Raw genomic sequence first — 19,738 nt, 5'->3', positions numbered from 1 at the left:
TTGATATCTGCCTGTGTTTCCCTTGTTCTCAATTACACAGTCACAAGCTTGAATAGTCCTATTATTAATGCAGCTGATTTAAAGAGTTTTCTCGTTAATTATGCAAATTACATCTATATTGCATTATTATGATATCATTATGTCAACCATCACTTAAGGTTCCGGGTCGAAGTTAAAGTAAAAAAAAACTGCAAAAAATATATATTTTTCGTATCCAAAATTCACATTTAACTACAGTTTCTACCCAAATTATAGAGTCAACGGACAATAACCAAAATGCTATCGGAAGCTGGCTGGAAACTCCGTTGACTGATGTAATGAAATTTCCAGGCGTACTTTTTTTGGCGGAGTTGTAGCCCTTCGGTCTGAGGGTGTCCGCCGGATCCAAAATCGTGAAAAAAAACTCCGAGACCTTAAGTTACCTACATACCAAAAAATCACGACGATTCGTAAACCAGTTCTTGAGTTATTCTCCTTTTAACATTTTTCAACAAACGCCGCTGCAGTTTCAGAGCAAGCAGCTAAGGGGTTCAAAGTCATTTTACTTCTTCCCCAGCACAATGGCTACCTTCCATCCAAATTTCGTGATCCTTGCATGTCTAGATCGTGAGATTGATCGAAACCGGAAGTTCTGCGGCAGTACCATGACAAGCCGCCAGGGGGGCCAAAATCTAATCATGTTGAGGTCTCATCAAGACTCTTTCTTTTTTTCTTTTAGTCCTCTTCTGAGCCAGCATGGCTCTTAAGGCAGAAGGAAGGTCTTCCATCTGGCCCGGTCCGCTGCCATCTTTGGTGCCTCATCGAGAGTGAAACCATGGCTCCGTACTTCTTTGTCGATGGTTCTTCGCCATGTTTCCTTCGGTCGTCCTCTAGGTCTCCTGCCCTGAGGCGTCCATCTTAGAGCTGTTCTAGTTATACTATCTGGTGGCATGCGGCATATGTGGCCTAACCATCTCCATCGTCTGTTTATCAACATTTGGTCTATTGTCATGAGTCTTGTTTTTAGATGAAGATTTCTATTGGAGATCGTTTTTGGCCAGAAGATTTTTAGTATTCTGCGCAGACATTTATTTTGGAAGACATTAAGTTTGTTTTTGATGTAAGATGTCTCTTTCCAACATTCAGCTCCGTATAAGAGAACACTGAGGACGTTACTTCTGTAGATGTTGATTTTTGTCCTGGTATGTATTTGTTTGTTCTTCCATACTGGCCGGAGGATTGCAAAAGCTTGGTTTTCTTTACTGATCCTTAAGTCCACCTCCCTGTTGCAATCTCCATCTGCAGTTACTTTACTGCCCAGGTAAGTGAACTTTTTGACTTCCTTTAGATCTTTTCCATTAACCACAATTGGGGCGTTATTTGTAGTGTTTTTCCTCAGGACTTGTGTCTTTCCTTCGTTTACTTTGAGCCCAATGGAGTTGGATGTTTCATTTAATCTTCCTGTTTTCTCTTGTGCGTCAGTATGTCTGCTTGAGAGGAGCCCCAAGTCATCGGCATAGTCTAGATCTTCTAATACTGTATTGATCGTCCACTGTATGCCTCTTTTTTTATCTTTTGTGACATTTTTCATGAGCCAGAGAGAATAGAAGAGGGGATAAAATACATCCTTGTTTGACTCCTGTGTTTACACTGAACGGGTCTGTCAACATGTTGTTATGTATCACTTTGCATTCAAAGTCTTCATATAGTGTTCTAATAATGTTGACAAAAAATTTTGGTGGAATTCCATAGTGTCTTAATATCTTCCATAATGACTCGCGGTGCAAACTGTCGAAAGCCTTCTCAAAATCGACAAAAACTACGTATAACGGGCTGTTCCACTCTTGTGTCTGTTCCAGTATCTGTCTTAAAACAAAGATGTGATCGTTACACGAACGTCCTTTTCTAAAACCCGCTTGCTCTTTTCTCATAATGGCATCAACGGCTGCTGAAATGCGTTTGAGGATGATGCGGCAGAAAACCTTGCAGGTAAATGATATCAGTGTTATACCCCTCCAGTTGTTGCAGTTCTGTAGATTTCCTTTCTTAGGTATTTTGCAGATAAGACCAGTTTTCCATTTATCTGGTATTTTTTCTGTGTTCCATATTTCCTGAAAAATATCTCTAAGAATTTTGGGAGTTATCTGTTCTTCTGCTTTGAGCATCTCCGCACTTATCCCATCCTCTCCTGGAGCTTTTCCATTCTTTGCCTTCTTTATTGCATCTTTTACTTCCAAGATTGTAATGTCATTCAGATTTATTATATATTTAGGTCCGTGTCTGCCTCTGTAATATTCGGTAATGTTTGTGGCTGTGGTCGATTGAGAATTTCATTAAAATGTTCCCTCCACCTTTCTAGTTTAGCTCTTTCCTCAGTGATGGTGACGCCATCTCTAGTTTGTACAGGTTGGTCCTGGTTCGCGGTGTTGTGACCACATAGCTTTCTTGTTATGCTATACACAGTTTTCAGATCTTTCTTCTGGGCCGCTTGTTCAGCATGTTTGGCGAGTTTATCTATGAACTTCCGTTTGTCTCTCCTTGCTGCCTTTTTTACTTCTTTGTTTTTCTTTTTGTATTGTGTGTTGTATCTTTCTTTGAGCCTTGGTGATTTGGAGCTTAGTAGCTTCTTTTTGGTTTGTTTCTTCAATTAGTCTCCATGTGTTTGTTGTGATCCATTTCGATTTGTTGTTTTTCTTGTACCCAATGGTCTCTTTTGCAGCATGTGTCATGGCTTCGTTAAAGCCGTCGATCGTCATTATCTCTTCAGGCTCGAGAATAGAGAAGCGGTTTTTCAGCGCGATACTAAAATCTTTCTTTACTTTTGGATCTCTTTGGATCATCAAGACTCACTCACCTACTAAATATCAAGACTATCTATCCAAGCCTTCCCAAGTTATCTTGTTGACAAACACACACACACACACACACACACACACACACACACACACACACACACACACACACACACACACATACACACGCAGACGCCCATGAAAACATAACCTTTTTTGCGACGGTAATGAGCACAACGTATAACGGCGTTTTGCCACCTTACTATAACATGGAAGTTTGGCACTATCTTTCTTATTCTTGTTACTTATATATTGAAGTAATGTCTAATACAGTGGAGTTTTGTATAAAGCTAAGAGAGATCCAACAGAGTTTCACTAACCTGGTGACAGAGAAAGATGCACAGAGTCCGATTGCCAGCAATTCAAGGCACGTGAGTCGCCCCATATCACACGGAGTTGCTCGGTCAATATTCCTGTTTAACACGCAGGCTCCAAAAACGCCAGGGCAACCTCCAGTTTCTTCGGTTGAAAATAAAAGAAATAAGAGGAATATTTGCTATCTCTATACCTCTCAGTAAAAAGTTATCAATTACAAATAAAAGAAATATACAACTGAGACAGTAGCTGTGCCGATAAAAGACAAGCGTAGTAAGTTGAGGGACAAATGCGTTTGCATTTTGTCGTTTGAACCCTGAACGTGTTACAGGGGGCAACCTGAATCAATATGCAAACGGCCAGGCTTTGTTTGGCGTTACCTAGACTACAGTATCATTTGTGAGATGTCAACATTATCAAGATAGAACAAAGTTCAGTTTGAAAGTGGCTGGCTCTCTGAGTGGGGGAAACTCCACTAAAGCACTACCAGAATGGCTACTAAATGGTTCCAGCTTGTTATGCTTGCCTGTATCAGCACTATCGTGGTCTCAGTTACCCGACAGGAAGTGTTCGTCAAGGTGATGTGTTGATCTCTTTGTGATTGTAACTGCAATTAAGGCGTTTAATTGCATCCATCGCTGTTTACTCCGAAACCTTTCTCTTTCATTTCCATTCTCTGCGCATTTCGATTCGTCAATTCAGATACGTTCGCAACTAGAATTGAAATTAAACTCGCCCGGTTCTCGCGTCTTCTTCAACCTGATGTAAGGTGTTTTAGTCCTGTTTTAGTTGTGCATTTTTAAAACTTGTTGCATCATCCTACGTCTGCCGGAAGTCGCTCTTTCAGTGCTATAGGAGCTAATTCAGGGGCCATTTGTAATCTCATGCAAAGCGCTGACAGACTTGGAGGAGAAGGAGGAGGCAGGTTTGAAAAGGGGAATAAAGACGTGTTTACTGCTTTTAAAACGTGTGCATGAAACATCAAGATGGATTCTTACAGTTGCTTGGAGATTAGTGTCTTGTTAACCGATTCAATGCTCCCCAAGCCTCATCAGAGATATGGGTTGAAGCCATTCGATACAATCTGAGCCGTTCATAGTCAAAAAAATCTATCAGGTTCGAATACAGAACATACCAAGCACGGTTTTTCTTCTTAAACCTCTTATTATACAGATACAACGAACACAAAGAAATTATATAAATGAGCGTACGAAATGTATTACAATGTCAGTGTCTGGATATGATTTTGAAAACGTCAGACGTTTCAGCTAGTATCCACTAGCTTTCGTCAGTGACTGAGAGACCAGAGGGGAAATGCAGGTTTATAAGCACAACCTATTGATTGATATGCAAATAAAGTGAAGACAAATTTTTTGAAGTCGAAAAAGGAACAAAAGTCAGACAATTCAAGACAAGGTAATGCAAATTAGTCTGAAAGCTGCTGTTATACAGAACAGGAGCTTAAGTGTTGTCTGCTCTCGGGGCTGGGAGCGCCAAATACCAAGTGCCGGAGAGATCGACTCGTAGCCCCCCTTCCCTGTTGAGGGTGGGGTTGTACATTCTTTCATATATTGCCTCTTTAACACCCCGTTCCCACCAGCGTGTTTCGCGGTCTAAGATATCCGTGGACTCGAGTTTGAAAGAGTGACCCTGGTTGTGTTGTAGGTGGTGGAAAATAGCTGAGGAGTAGCCGTTGGCACTAGGTCGGCAATGTTCTTTGTATCTTACTTTGAGCGGTCGACTTGTCTCTCCGATGTACGTGTTGTTACAATTGGGCTCCTCACATTTGAGTCTGTAAATAACATTCGCCTTGGTACCTTTGTGAGGTCGGTCCTTAGGGTGTACCAGTCTTTGTCTGAGGGTTGAGTGAGGTTTGAAGTTAGTGGCTATGTTGAAGTTTTGGAAGATCCGTCGGAGTTTCTCAGATACTCCTTGGACATACGGAATAGTGATGTTGACCTTGTTTTTGTTGGTCAATGGTTTGCACTTCTGGGTTTTCTTAGGCTGATCTGAAGGTTTCAGCGCTTTGTTGAAAGTCCAGTTTTGGTAGCCGCACTTAGCCACGGCACCTCGGAGGTGTCTATGTTCGTCCGTTTTGGCTTGGTCTGAAGTGATAATGTTGTCTGCACGATGGAAGAGAGTTTTGATCACTGCTAGTTTGTGTTCCAAAGGGTGGTGGGAATCAAAGGCCAGGTACTGTTCAGTGTGGGTTGGTTTCCTGTACACTTCGAAACGAAGGTAACCGTCTTCCTCTACGATAGTTTTGGTGTCTAGGAAAGGGAGCATGTTGTCATGGCTTGGCTCCTGTGTGAACTTGATGTTGTCATCTATCTGGTTGATGTGGACAAAGAAATCAGCAGCTACCCTCTTTTTCAATCTGCACCAAGTGTCATCTACATATCGAAACCAGTTGGCCGGGGGAGTGTCATTGAAAGTGCTGAGGGCTTTGTTTTCAAACTTCTCCATGTACAGGTATACAACAATTGGTGAGACTGGTGATCCCATAGCACAGCCGTGCATTTGTTGGTAGAACTGTCCGTTGTAGGTAAAGTATGTGCATCCTAAGCAGAGTTCTAGTAGCTCACAAACTTGGTCAATGGATAGGTTGGTTCTATCTGCAAGTGTATCGTCGGCTTCCAAGGCTTCCCTGAATACTGACACTGCTTCCTTAGGTGGTATGGAGGTGAAAAGTGAGCACACGTCATACGAAGTGATGGTTTCATCATCCTCTACATGAATGTCTTTGATTTTGTTGACATAGTCGGCACTATTCTGTACATGGTGCTGAGATTTCCCCACTAGTGGTCCCAAAATCTTGGATAGAAAACCTGCTAACTCATAGGTGACAGAGCCTGTACTGGAGACTATGGGTCGTAGAGGGACACTTTGTTTGTGGATTTTGGGAAGGCCGTAGAAAGCAGGGGGTTGTTCCGTTGTGGGATTGAGTTTTAGGTAGGTGGCGCGATCCAGAACTCCTTCAGTTTGCAATTTCTTGAGAGCTGTACTGATTTTCCCTTTAAACCTGTTAGTGGGGGTCCTTTTTCAAGGGCATGTAGGTGTCTTTGTCTCCCAATAGGTCCTGTACCTTCCTGTCGTACTGCTCCCTGTCTAAGACTACTGTGCATCTGCCCTTGTCTGCAGGGAGAATCAATATGTCTCGATTGGTGGCCAAATCTTTGAGAGCGGTACGTTCTTCCCGTGTGATGTTACTAGCAGGGGGTTTGGAGACTTTCAGGGTGGTAGCTACTTTGGTGCGCAAGGCTTCAGCTTGTCTCTGTGGTAAACGTGCCCGATGAATTGCTGACTCGGTTTCTGTGACAATGTCAATGCTAGGAATCTTGTTTGGTGTTACTGCGAAATTTAGACCTTTAGAAAGCAATGATTTCTCTGGTTCTGTGAGAGTATGGCTACTTAGGTTTTTTTACCCACCTCTGGTCCGTTTTGGCCTGTGTAGTGGTTTTGGGTTCGGAACTGTTTGATCTCCAATTTGGGTCACTATCTGCTGCGCTAATAGTCTTCTTTTGCTGTAAACGATCAAATTTAGTCTTCTGTCTGTCTTTTCCCTTCTCGTGCTGAGCAAGCTGTCCGCGTGTTATGAACTCCTTAGTTTCGGCAAAAATCTCGTCTGATAGTTTCTCCCTCAGTAGTTTTTCAAGGTTAGATTTCCTCGCGTTTAGGCCGTCCAATTTGTAGTTGATCTGTCTTACCCTTTCGTTTAGTAGTTTTCTTTCCGCGTTGAAGATGATCTTGTTAGCGTTGAAGCCTCTGATGGAAGTTTTTAGGCGTAGGCTGGTGGGTGTGATACTTACCTTGAGGCAGCGTAGACTGAAGCGTAGATGATTCCGGAAATCTGCAATCTTCCTGCTGGTCTTCTCCAGATCCCTCACAGAGCTCAGGCAAAACTTACCGTAATGATCCAAGATACGTCGATGAAGGTTAGACATCCAGGTAATACGATACGCCAAAAAACAGTTACTCAAGCAACTGGATATGATTTTGAAAACGTCAGACGTTTCAGCTAGTATCCACAAAAGTGTTTTTACTTCAATATATCAATACATTCATTAACCCTCCTTCTGAAAGTAAGAATTGTAATTTTAGAGCTGCTGAATGTGCAGTCGAGTTATACGTTTATTTATGTAATCATGTACCCTGAACTTGTAGTTTCGTATGTCAAGATCCCAAAATATACATTAATTTTTGTCATTTATCCCTGTAATTCATAGCTAAACATGTACCAAAATTCATATATTCTGTAACTTCTTTCTAGGTGACACTTCAGAAAGGCGTGCATATGTTTATGGTAATTAAACAAATCAGTCTTTGCATGAATGTAATATTCGGGAACTACATGTTCCGCAGCATAATAGCAAGTGTCAATTCAGTGACAAAGAAATATATTAACCTTTCTTCAATTAAGGTGGAATGACATTTTTTTTAAGTATATAAAGTATAAATGCTCAGTGAACAAGCAATATGCTATCTATCTATCTTACACTTTGACAAATCGAATGTACAAACATGTAGCACTTAGAAATTTATCTTAGGAACTGTAACAGTTGTTTTTTAATAAAGAGTCTCTAGGCATTACTTATACCAAATGATATTGTTTGATATGAGGATACTTGTCTCGTTTCGTCCACAAGATTTGACTTCCAAATGTACATGTAATGTGTCAACACAGCTGCCACATACACAGCTGTTACATTCACTAGCCTATTCCATTCGTCAATGGGACATTCTATATCAATTTCTAATGGGGCTAAACCTTATGATCAATAACAGTTTCTTAGCTTTCATGGTATTTCAAAAAGAGGGATGATTAAATCACATGAAAGGCAACGTTTTAAAACCTTCTTTTGTACATTTTAATATTTTGCATGCTAGCATAATCATTGAAAAATTTAAACGTTCACTATTGAAGATATTATGTTTTACGTGATAGTTGTTACTTTAATTTCTTTGCGATAAAACAGTGGAAAAAAGTATCAGAAAATGCCTCTTCGTCGACGGATTATGCCCAACGTAAGTACTCAAACCTTGTATCACGTATCATGAACGTCAGTTGGAAAGTTTATCTTCATGCGCATGTCACATGCCTGCGTTACTGGTAGAGGTAAATTAGAACTTAAATCTAAATCAGCTAACGCATTCTAGTTGTTTAAATACGGCGATTTGTTAGTTTTTGGTAATTGTGACAGGTGTTTCTATCGTGTCGCTAAGCCAAACCTTACCCTGGTATCTAAAGGCAGCTAACAATGGCAACAAAAACGCAAACTAGCGTATTGTCACCGTGAAGCTGGTTAGGGGAAAGCATCCAACATCACTGGCGTGCTACAGTAGTCTATCTCGATAACAAAGAATGGGCGTATTACTTTCTGTGGCATTCATGCTCCATACATCTCCAAAGGTTGCAAAGCCAGCAGACAGCAGAGACTAGAAGGGTTACAGGACTTAACGTAACAGACTAGTTAAAGGCAACTAATGCAATTTCAGTGCACAGTGAACCAGTAACACCTAGCTTCAGTACTCAGTGAACCAGTAACACCTTGCTTCAGTACACAGTGAACCAGTAACACCTAGCTTCAGTACACAGTGAACCAGTAACACCTAGCTTCAGTGCACAGGGAACCAGTAACACCTAGATTCAGTGTACAGTGAACCAGTAACACATAGCTTCAGTGCACAGTGAACCAGTAACACCCGGCTTCAGTGCACAGGGAACCAGTAACACCTAGCTATAGTGCACAGTGAAGCAGTAACACGTAGCTTTAGTGCACAGTGAAACAGTAACACTTAGCTTTAGTGCACAGTGAACCAGTAACACCTAGCGTTGGTGCACAGGGAACCAGCAACACCTAGCTTCAGTGCACAGTGAACCAGTAACACCTAGCTTCAGTGCACAGTGAACCAGCAACACCTAGCTTCAGTGCACAGTGAACCAGTAACACCCAGCTTCAGTGCATAGGGAACCAGTGCACCTAGCCCCGTGCACAGTAAACCATCAACACCTAGCTTCAGTGCACAGGGAACCAGCAACACCTAGCTTCAGTGGACAGTAAACCAGTAACACCTAGCTTCAGTGCACAGGGAACCAGCAATACCTAGCTTCAGTACACAGTGAACCAGTAACACCTAGCTTCAGTGCACAGGGAACCAGCAACACCTAGCTTCAGTACACAGTGAACCAGTAACACCTAGCTTCAGTGCACAGGGAACCAGCAACACCTAAGCTTCAGTGCACAGTGAACCAGTAACACCTAGCTTCAGTGCACAGTGAACCAGTAACACCTAGCTTTAGTGCACAATGAACCACGAACACCTAGCTTCAGTGCACAGGGAACCAGTAACACATAGCTTTAGTGCACAGTGAACCAGTTACACCTAGCTTCAGTACACAGTGAACCAGTAACACCTAGCTTCAGTGTACAGTGAACCAGTAACACCTAGCTTCAGTGCACAGTGAACCAGTTACACCTAGCTTCAGTGCACAGGGAACCAGTTACACCTAGCTTCAGTGTACAATGAACCAGTAACACGTAGCTCCGTGCACATTGAACCATCAACAACTAGCTTCATTACACCAGTCATAATCGCCCTTATGAAGATGACAGATGGACATCGAAATGTCGGCTCCTGTTAAACAAGTGGTTGTGAATAAAGACCTTTACTATTTAGCACACAAACTAGTGTGTTAGAAACTAACTGACACGTACAAGTATCCATCGTCTCATCTTAGATTGTGCCACATGATTGCTATTACACTTACATTACGGAAACATCGATTTGTATCTTGCAGGAGATTTCAATGCGTCGCAGTGCAGGTGTATCTGCGTGCTACATCATGATCGGAATGACGGGAAAAGGAATGAAATCTACTACACGGCAGCAGTCTCAAAAGGAAACGCCAGTCAACTATTTTTCATATGATGAGGTATTTTCTTTCATTTTCTAGACCTGTTGCTGGTAGTGCAATCAAAACTTATAAATTTGGATCGGCAAGGAACATACAATTTTCACACTCAAAGTTACTGAAACCGGAATGAAAGAGGTAAGAGGACAGAAGATAGAAACAGAAGAAAAATTGTAGGAACAAGATCACAGCCTCTACAATCATTTATTTGACAGGCAATTAATTTACCTATGACCTAAAGTGAAATCAGATCACTGTGTTACTTTTTTTCTATATATTGTATCTTCAATGTGCGCCAAAAACAGTTCCTCAAGCGACTGGATATGATTTTGGAAACGGTCATCGTTTCAGGTACCATCCACTACTTTCGTCAGTGACACTGGGGACTTGTCAGAAAGGCAGGTTTATAATGCCCTCGTTACATTGTCGACGAGTTTCGGTCGTATTTGTTGATCGTCGAAAAGTCGGCGATTTTGAGATCGACTGGGCATCGCACGTATTTTCGGCTTGCAATCGCCCCTTTACATTGAGCGACCGCGAGGCTCGGGCGATCTCTTTGTGGAAACATCTATGGTAATAAAGCCTCTGTGACATGACACGCAGACGAAGTGAGGCCAGTGTTTCCACTGTAAAAAGGAAAAGTTTGAACAAGTTTTATGTTTAAGCAGTCGTTATGTTTTTAGCAAAGACTGGAAAATTTCAATAGAAATACAAACAGGAATTCTGTGATAGACCCAACTCAAATACTACCACAAGAGCCACAAATTCACACTACCTTCTGGTTACGAAAATGACCAACTTTTTTGACTGCATGGGAGTCGGCCGAAACCTCGCTCGACACATGGGCGCAAGCCTTTTGCTGTCTTCTTTCCTTAGTCCATGTCTCATTAACGTCGAAAATGTTACCCCCCCAAAAATGAAAATAGCTAAAAAGAACTCTTGTCTGTCCTCTCTAGTTTTCCTTCTTTTTTTCAATTTGTTATACCCGAGTTTCGGTCGATTTCTAGACCATTTATACAACGCACAACAAAACATAATAATTATAATTATATCACGTGTACCTGTACAAAGCTAATAAGATATACTTTTGCTAACAGCTTTACCTGTATACTCTGTCTAAAATAGTATGAATCTTCCGGTAAACAAGTTTATTTAATAGCCATCAAATGTCAACTAATATATTGCGGGTAAAACGGCAATATAAACTTCAACTCTTAAGTAATTATCTCTCTTTCACATGACGTTTATTGTCCCGCGGCCAGGCACAGTGCCGTAGGACATTGTATAGTGTCCTACCAGAGTTTAATGAGCAGTAAGTAAATAGGGCAAGGTCACATATACATATAAAAAACGACAGCGTTATCGTCCAGGGTGTCTGTTCAGTATCTCAACTCACATTTCCTCCAACTTCTCCCTTTTGCATGTTTTCATCTGTTTTGAAATAGCATCATTTCACATGTCAAGTTCCTTCACCACATGCACATAAAGATCACACTTATCACTAGCAGTGTGTCCAAGTCAGAGAAAATGGCTCAGACACTTGTTTGGTCTGTTACCATGGCAACAATCAGTGTTGAGGGGTTGTGTATCAAGTGTTTTTTTCACTGTGCGAAAATGAGCCAAATCAATTTTGACCGGTGCCAGCGTTGTTTGATCCTTACAAACATTTGCTATGAAGTGTTTACTGCAAAGGCTCGAGTTACGTGTGAGAGAATCGTATTTACAGTAGAGGCAGTATTTAACAGTAGCACAATCTTAGCAACACAAAATTGGGAAAATAAACACATTTTATCTGTGTTAAAAATCCACAATAATAAAAAAAACGTGCACCCAACCTCAATTTCATGTTTGTAATCATAATAAACAAATCATATAATTGCCACCGTGAAAATCGTGATATTATTTTTTATCCGTCTGTGTCTCTCTGTGTGGTCAGCAACTTAAAAAAAAGTCTAAATTAAATGTGAAGATATTTGATGTATGGAGCACGTCGGCAGAACGTACTGAGCCTTCGCAAAACCCCCCATTTTTCACGGTTTTCATTTGATTTTGGGTCAGCGTTGCATCATAGTTTTAGCTGTTGCAGGCGACATTTTTGACATAACATGTGGAAACTACAGGTGGACTGTTAACCTGGTGTACGCGAATACGACCTTATTTGAGACATTCTGCCGAAACGCTACGCACAATACATTACTGCCGACGTGCTGATATATGGTTAGATATTTAGAGACTAACGGTGATGTGTGGGCTCCTGGCGGATGTATTTCGTACTGCAGCTTACCTGTATTTTTAAAAATATATTTCGTCCTGGATCCATGCTAAGGTCTTGATTTTTTAAAAATTTTTCTGGAGTCTGATGAGTCTAATTATAATGCCCGGTAGGTTTATGATGTAATTTTGGAGCTTGTTCTTAGCAGCTTTTTCTGAATCTGCAGGGCTGTTTTTGTTTTAAAAAATCTTTCAAAGAGGGTAATAGAAAAAGCTAAAGAAGCAACAGTTTTTTTTTTTAATTTGGGGCATGCGATTAGTTCAGACAAAGTTTACCCCCGTTAGCCTTGGAAACAAATGCAAAAAAAAAACTATATTTTTCGTATCCAAAATTTACGTTTAACTACAGTTTCTACCCAAATTATAAAGTCAACAGGCAATAACCAAAATTTTATCGGAAGCCGGATGGAAACCTCCGTTGCAATTGACTGATGCAATGAGATTTCCCGGCGTGCTTTTCTTGGCGGAGTTATAGCTCTTCGGTCTGAGGGTGTCCGCCGGATCCAAAATCGTGACGAAAACTCCGGTCCGAGACCGTAATTACAGAATTTCTACTTAATTATGCAAATTTAGCCTTCATTTGCATAATTTGTATTCAATTATGTACATCTTTCTATAAGCTGCCAAACACAAAAAAATGATGAAACTACGTTGTTCCTTTCTAGACTTATCTGCTTTAATTTTTTTTTTACCAGAAACTCCACTACAGTTTCAGAACAAGCTGCTAGTGGGACTAAACTTACACCACTTCTTCCTGACAGGATAAGCTATCTTTCACTAAAAAGTGCCAATAGCGCTTGTAGCATATCTTGGCCCATCTTCTTCTTCTTCGTTTGAAAATTGACTGTTCCATATTAAATTATTCTACCAGTAAGTTGCGCCCCTCAATATCAAGTGTTTCAATGCCCCTATGTCAGTCCCTAATACCCATATACAGTGCTTTTCAGTAAAATATTCTTGAAAACCTGAAACCCCTATACAGCATTCTCAATAACAAGACTGCGCAAACTCTCAAGTAATGATTTTCAGTATATAGGTTGTTGCAATAAGTTTTTCGCAAAATCCGGTGACGCGACTGCCTTGAAATTCCACATAGAACGCAGCTATATTATTTTGGGTAATCAGGCGACAAACCGCATCACCCTTGCTTGCGGACTAATACCAAAAAACGCTTTGCTGGCCGTCCAACTTCACCACGCCGATAAACACTACAGTACCAAGGTTTTTTTTATCAATTCAAAACCTACTTAAAAATCTACAGCGATCACCGAGCTATGAAGAGTCAAACCTAGCGTGACAATCTCGCAGATCCGGCGATTTACTGCGCACTATTTGGAACCCTGGTCAGATTTAAACTCCGACCCGGAACCTTACAGTGTTTTACAGGATAGTACTTCCATACATTGGATGTATGTAATCTATGGCAGGTGAAATATCAACAGATACCAATTATGCAAATAATGACCTAATTTGCATAATTAATGTGGAAATTTTGCGATTTATTAATGGTGAATGATGGAAAGTTCCATATACAGACCACCTAATAGCTCAGTGGAGTTTTACACCATACTAAGAAGATGTCTTGAAACATGGAGCCTGTCTACTCCCAAGTCAGAAATGTATCTACTGGGAGACATGAACATAGATGTCAATCAGTCCTGTAGCTCTGCAGTTAAACACATAAGTAACCTGAAACAGGAATTTCAACTACAACAGGTTATAGACAAACCTACTAGAGTACACCAACACTCAAGTAGTGTGATAGACCATGTGTACTGCAGTGACATGCACAGAATAAGTGATTACGGAGTGGTACACTGTACAATCTCTGACCACTATGCAGTATACTGTACTAGAAAGGCAAGGCGCCCCAAGTCAGCATCTAAGTATGTAACCTCCCGTAAATTCACACACTTCCAGGAAGACAGTTTCCTGACTGACTTGAGAGCCCTTACTTGGGACTCTGTCCTACAGGCTACTGGGGTCGAGGAGGCTTGGTCTCTTTTCAAGTCTCTGTTTATCACTGTTAGCGATGTACATGCACCATATATTTGTAAACGAACAAAAATTATCCAACCCAAATGGCTGACATCTGACATAAAAAGATTAATGCTAGTCAGGGATGACCTGAAGGCTAAGGCACGGAAATCAGGGGAAAGCAAAGACTGGGAGGACTATAAAGCCAAACGAAACTATGTAAATAAGAGAGTTAGACTGGCCAAGACCAAGTATTGCCAGCAGAAGCTGGAGGAAAATACAGATCCAAAGAAACTATGGAGCACAATCAAGGAAGTCTTACCAACTAAGACACAGGCAACTACTAACTCTCTGAAATGGGAGGGAAAACATATTACAGACCTCCCTAACATCACAAATTGCCTAAATCAGTTCTTTGTAACTATTGGCAACAAACTGGCAGTGAAGTTCAGAAAACAAGCTGACCCCAAGTGCCCTACTAGATATAAAAATCTGAAAGCTACCTTTCAGTTTAAGCAAATAAGTGAAGTGGCAGTATATGATAAACTAAAAGCACTGCAACAAAATAAAGCAACTGGTCTGGACAAGATACATGCTAGGCTCCTGAAGGTAGCAGCACCAGTATATGTAAGCCACTAACACACATATTCAATTTGTCTCTCTCAACTGGTCACATTCCCGGAGACTGGAAGACAGCAAGGGTCACTCCAATACACAAAGGGGGGGACACAGAAGACCCAAACAATTACAGACCCATATCTGTTCTACCTATCATCATGAAGTCTTTTGAAAGAGAGGTACACACACAATTCCTCAAATACCTTCATGAACACAATATCCTCTCCACCCAGCAGTCAGGTTTTAGGCCAGGACACTCTACAGCAACAACCCTACTAGATGCTAAGGATCACGTACTTCACAACATGGACAAGGGTAACCTCGTGGGGGCAGTATTCCTGGATCTAAAAAAGGCTTTCGACACAGTACACCACAGACTATTGCTAATGAAACTGTCATGGATAGGAATACAGGGTAAGGAGCTTCACTGGTTCTCAAACTACCTGTCAGACAGACAACAAATTGTTTCTCTGAATGGTATCAATCAGATTACTACCTGTTACACTGGGAGTGCCGCAGGGTTCCATATTGGGCCCTCTACTTTTCAATATATTCATAAATGACTTGCCTGAAGCTGTCACCACATGTAAGGTATGCCTATATGCGGACGACACAGCAATATTTTGTGCCAATAAGAATGCTAAACACATCGAGTCGACACTGAACGCTGAACTCACTGGTCTGGCCACCTGGTTCCAAACAAACCGCTTAACATTAAACATATCTAAGACTAAATGGATGCTTTTTGGTACGGCAAATAGGTTAAAACATACACCAACACTGGAACTCCAAATAGACCAGGAGATCATTGAACAGGTACTAACGTTTAAATACCTGGGTGTCAACCTCGACTGCCACTTAAACTTTAACGAACATGTGGATAAAATGTGCAGTAAAGTATCTCAGAGAATTGGACTACTTGGTAGACTTAGACCCTGCCTCACTATCAATATTGCTGACAAGTTATATAAAACAATGATTCTGCCTATACTCGACTACTGCGACATAGTGTGGGGGAGCTGTGGGGCCACTAAACTACAACAACTACAGATACTACAGAACAGAGCAGCTCGAGTGGTGCTTCAACGCAGACTACGTGACTGCAGCACTGAGAGCCTCCACCAGACACTGAACTGGAAGTACCTGGTCGATAGAAGATTTGAACACACTTGTGTGATGGTATTTAAATGTTTGAATGGCCTGACTCCAACTTACCTATCTTCTACTTTCTGCCATAATTACCATCTTCATACTTATAACACAAGACAGACTACTAAGCTACATTTACCTAATTACACTAGCACAGCAGGTCAGCGAACATTTGCTTACACAGGTACAAGTTCTTTCAACAAACTGCCGGCAGACATAAGACAGATCCCAACCCTGAAACGCTTCAAGGCAGCTGTTAAACAGACCTCTGACCTCCACTGATTCAATGATTTGTATATTTTTGTTCAGTTGTTTATATGTTTATATATGTTAACTTTTCAGTTATACTGATTTTCAGTTATACTGATTTCTGTTAACTTTTGTTACTTGATTGTATAATTTACTTTTATACAATTTGCTTTATGTTATGTTATATTTGTTTGTGACCCTGGGCCCTCTTGAAAATCAGCAATATTATGCTGTAGAGGCTACCCAGGTGTTTACAAGATGAAATAAATAAATAAATAAATAAAGTTTATTCCTTGTGGCAAGTGTAAGCTACTTAAAGTTTAACATTACTATGCATATATTATTTTACTGTAGATGTCATTTGCATAATTAATGAGGACATGTTGAAATAGGGGAGGAAGGGGACCTTCCCGGTGTGAGTGGTTCAAACCTTACAGTCTGGTCTCAGGTTTGACATCTTTGAAGGTGACAGTCACCTGTTATGTCAATCCTTCCACAAATGTGCTAAATCATCATAAAATTTAAAAAAAAATAATAATATAAAAGAAATGGAATATTGCCAAAGGATAGAAATTCCTCATGCAAAATTATGTGAATTGCGTTTAGAATGAGACAAATCCCCCCAATTACAATTTTACATAAACTCTGCATATTTCATGGTATGAGGTCTCCGAATTCTTGTTGTAAATTGAATCGAGAAGATGAATGAAATCGATTATGTTAATACGGCCTTATTGTAGAATTAATAAAACGAGATAAAACAAGGAATTTACGCTAAGAATATCTCACTGAAGTTTTGTTTTTGGTACCTTTGTGTGCTATCTGTATTCCATATGCTCGGTACGTCAAAAACAGAGTTACAGGACGCTGGAAGTTGTATAAGAGATAGTACAAGACTGGAGTAGTTTATTTGGCCCTGGGATTAGGTTTGAAACTGCTTAAGAGGTCAATTTGCAAAATTATGTTTTAGTATCGGTGTGATTTGGGACCGTCCAATATCTATTCAATCTTACACGCGTGATTTTGGAACAGTAATTTTTTGAATGGAGGATTGATGAAAAGTAGTATATCCTTTGGCTTGCAAATAGTGTAGAGACATGTCTATCATTGTTGTCTTGCAGAAGATGACGATATACAAGCCTGCGACATTGATCCTAACACACAACAACATGGCAGTCCTAGACGTGGAAACACAGACAAATGTCTTATGGTTCTGCAGGGATGCGACTCAATACCTTGTCATCAATGAAGGGAAGTAACTTAAATTATACACTTTTTACACCATTCGTGTCATTTACAAGATTAAGATGGTCAGTAGTTGTCAATCAGTAACTGCAGTAAATACTAAAATCTGACTGAGGAGGTGTTCATGGTGCTATATATCGGAACTATATGTCATAAGGCCTGGATATTTCCTATAACCATCGATTGGATACCTTTAAGAGGTTGTTATAGGAAATGGCCAGGCCTTAATGGCATCATATACACCCAGGAACGAGCAGGTCATTATATCTATCTATCTATCTATCTCATATCATCGTCGTTCGTTATTTGTACCTCTACACCATGTAACCCTTGCCCCAAGATCCATCAAACAATAAAAAGGCACCTTTAAACACGACATATCAAACTCGGAAAGGTCGCTGCAGTACCTCGGAAAGGCGCTAGAATGCCCATTATTGAACTTGACCTTCGTACTCCCGAGTTCCTCTGAGGCACGCGAAGGCTTTGTACGGTACTGCAACAGTGTTCAAGTTTGATGATGGGCATTCTAGGGTGCTATAGCGGCACTTCCGGGTTTGATGTTTCTGTATATAGTGGCTTGGCATCTAGGTCAATGTATTTTAGTAGGCCATGCCCTTACCCAACAGATGATAGCAAACCTGGGGATTGTGGCCACATGCCCTAAATGGACGATTTGTGCGTTATGCAACAATAGCTTACATAACTTGCATAACACATGCCAAATAAATACCAAAGTTAAAGGAGATTTCTTTGGTTATATTCTCCTTGTCCCTTCTTTTTGTAGGGAAAAGTCACGTGGGAGTAGATGCAGAGATGCAGAGATTCAGCTTTGGGCTGGCATGGATGACTTTTGACATTTTTTGCCATTTCTTGTGCCCCGAACCCCCACCACCAGGTTCGTACATATTGCAAAACCTTGTGTCTACTCAGTGTTAGCTGCAGAATCTACGCATGGTTTGCTTGCTTTCTCACCTCGTTAGAGGTACATGTAGCTACTGGTTTCCTGGCTCCCTTGTACATGGTAGAGATGTTCTTATGAAAAATCAATTCTCTTGTAGCAAACCTAAACATTCACAACTTTAGGTTTAACCCTACCTAGACCGGGGGGGGGGGCTAAAAGTGCCCGCGGCAACTTTGATGTCACCTAGCGTCTGAACGGCTGGCCGTAGAACGGCCAAACTTGGTAACTTTTCCTAGAATATTGTTGGCAACAATTCTCTATCATTGGAATAAGATAATAACGTTTTGTGTTGCCATGGCAACGGGTTTCTGACAGGAATTTTTTGCTAAATTTAGTACTTTTTGTTTCAACAATAGAATTTTATGGGTTTTATGTCAAGTAACTCATGGTTTCTAAAATTAATAACATCCCATATAATTGTATGTAAATTTTATCATTAAATATGCATAATTTATGCTAATTTGATGACGTCATTGGCCAAAATCCAAGATGGCGGACCATATCATTAGAACAGGTATATACAGGTTTTTTCATTAAAATTTCATCAATACTTCCATTTCTTTTTCCAAAAAAGGTTTAAATGAAGGTCTTTAGTATGTTTACAATGTATTTTAGGCTTTATCATGAAAAAAAAACTATTTTTGAAAATTCAAGATTTATGATCCAAGATGGCGGATATCTTAAATATGCATGACGTCATCTTATGACGTCATCAGTGTTGCTATGGGCAACATAAGACTTAGTACACCATAATATTCTGTCATAAACACTTTTGGTACAGTTATGTTGAATACCATTTAGTTTTCAGAGAAAAACCTATTTAGACGGTTTTGGCCAATAAAATCGCATTAATGACGTCATAATGACGTCATATTACGTCATAACGACATTAAAATTGTAGATATGATAAATCTTCACTAGTACACCATTCTCTAGAAAATTTGGTGGTCATACGACATACCGTTCGCGAGTTCGTTAGGGGGGTACAAAAGACGCCCCCCCCCCAGTCCCCCCCATGTCAAAAAAAGCCCGGTCTAGGTAGGGTTAATACCGGGACTATTACCTTTCGAATGACACCAAATTTGACCTTCTGGTACGTCCGGAAAGGCTTAACCCTAATCCTACCTTAAGACTGCCCTTAAAACTTTAAACACTTATAAATGGAAAACCAAAAAAGATAAATGCAAACGGTTTGCAGGAAATTTTTAC

The 19,738-nt window shown here is 40.5% G+C and overlaps 1 protein-coding gene across 1 annotated transcript in view; it reads left to right on the top strand.

The window, feature by feature from the left end:
• Positions 1-3,576: 3,576 nt before the first annotated feature.
• Positions 3,577-19,738, top strand: part of LOC109464018 (sushi, von Willebrand factor type A, EGF and pentraxin domain-containing protein 1-like) — a 45,440-nt gene continuing 29,278 nt past the window's right edge. The window contains exons 1-3 of the mRNA XM_019760937.1: positions 3,577-3,724; positions 9,946-10,080; positions 17,445-18,463. Coding sequence (XP_019616496.1) covers positions 18,382-18,463 — 82 coding nt within the window. The 5' untranslated portion in view covers positions 3,577-3,724; positions 9,946-10,080; positions 17,445-18,381. The remainder of the gene's footprint in view (positions 3,725-9,945; positions 10,081-17,444; positions 18,464-19,738) is intronic.

This window comes from Branchiostoma belcheri, unplaced genomic scaffold, assembly GCF_001625305.1.
Source record: "Branchiostoma belcheri isolate BF01 breed outbred unplaced genomic scaffold, Haploidv18h27 scaffold130, whole genome shotgun sequence".
Lineage (NCBI taxonomy): Eukaryota > Metazoa > Chordata > Leptocardii > Amphioxiformes > Branchiostomatidae > Branchiostoma > Branchiostoma belcheri.
Note: the sequence above shows the minus strand (reverse complement) of the source record. Positions and strands in the feature narration are given on the sequence as shown.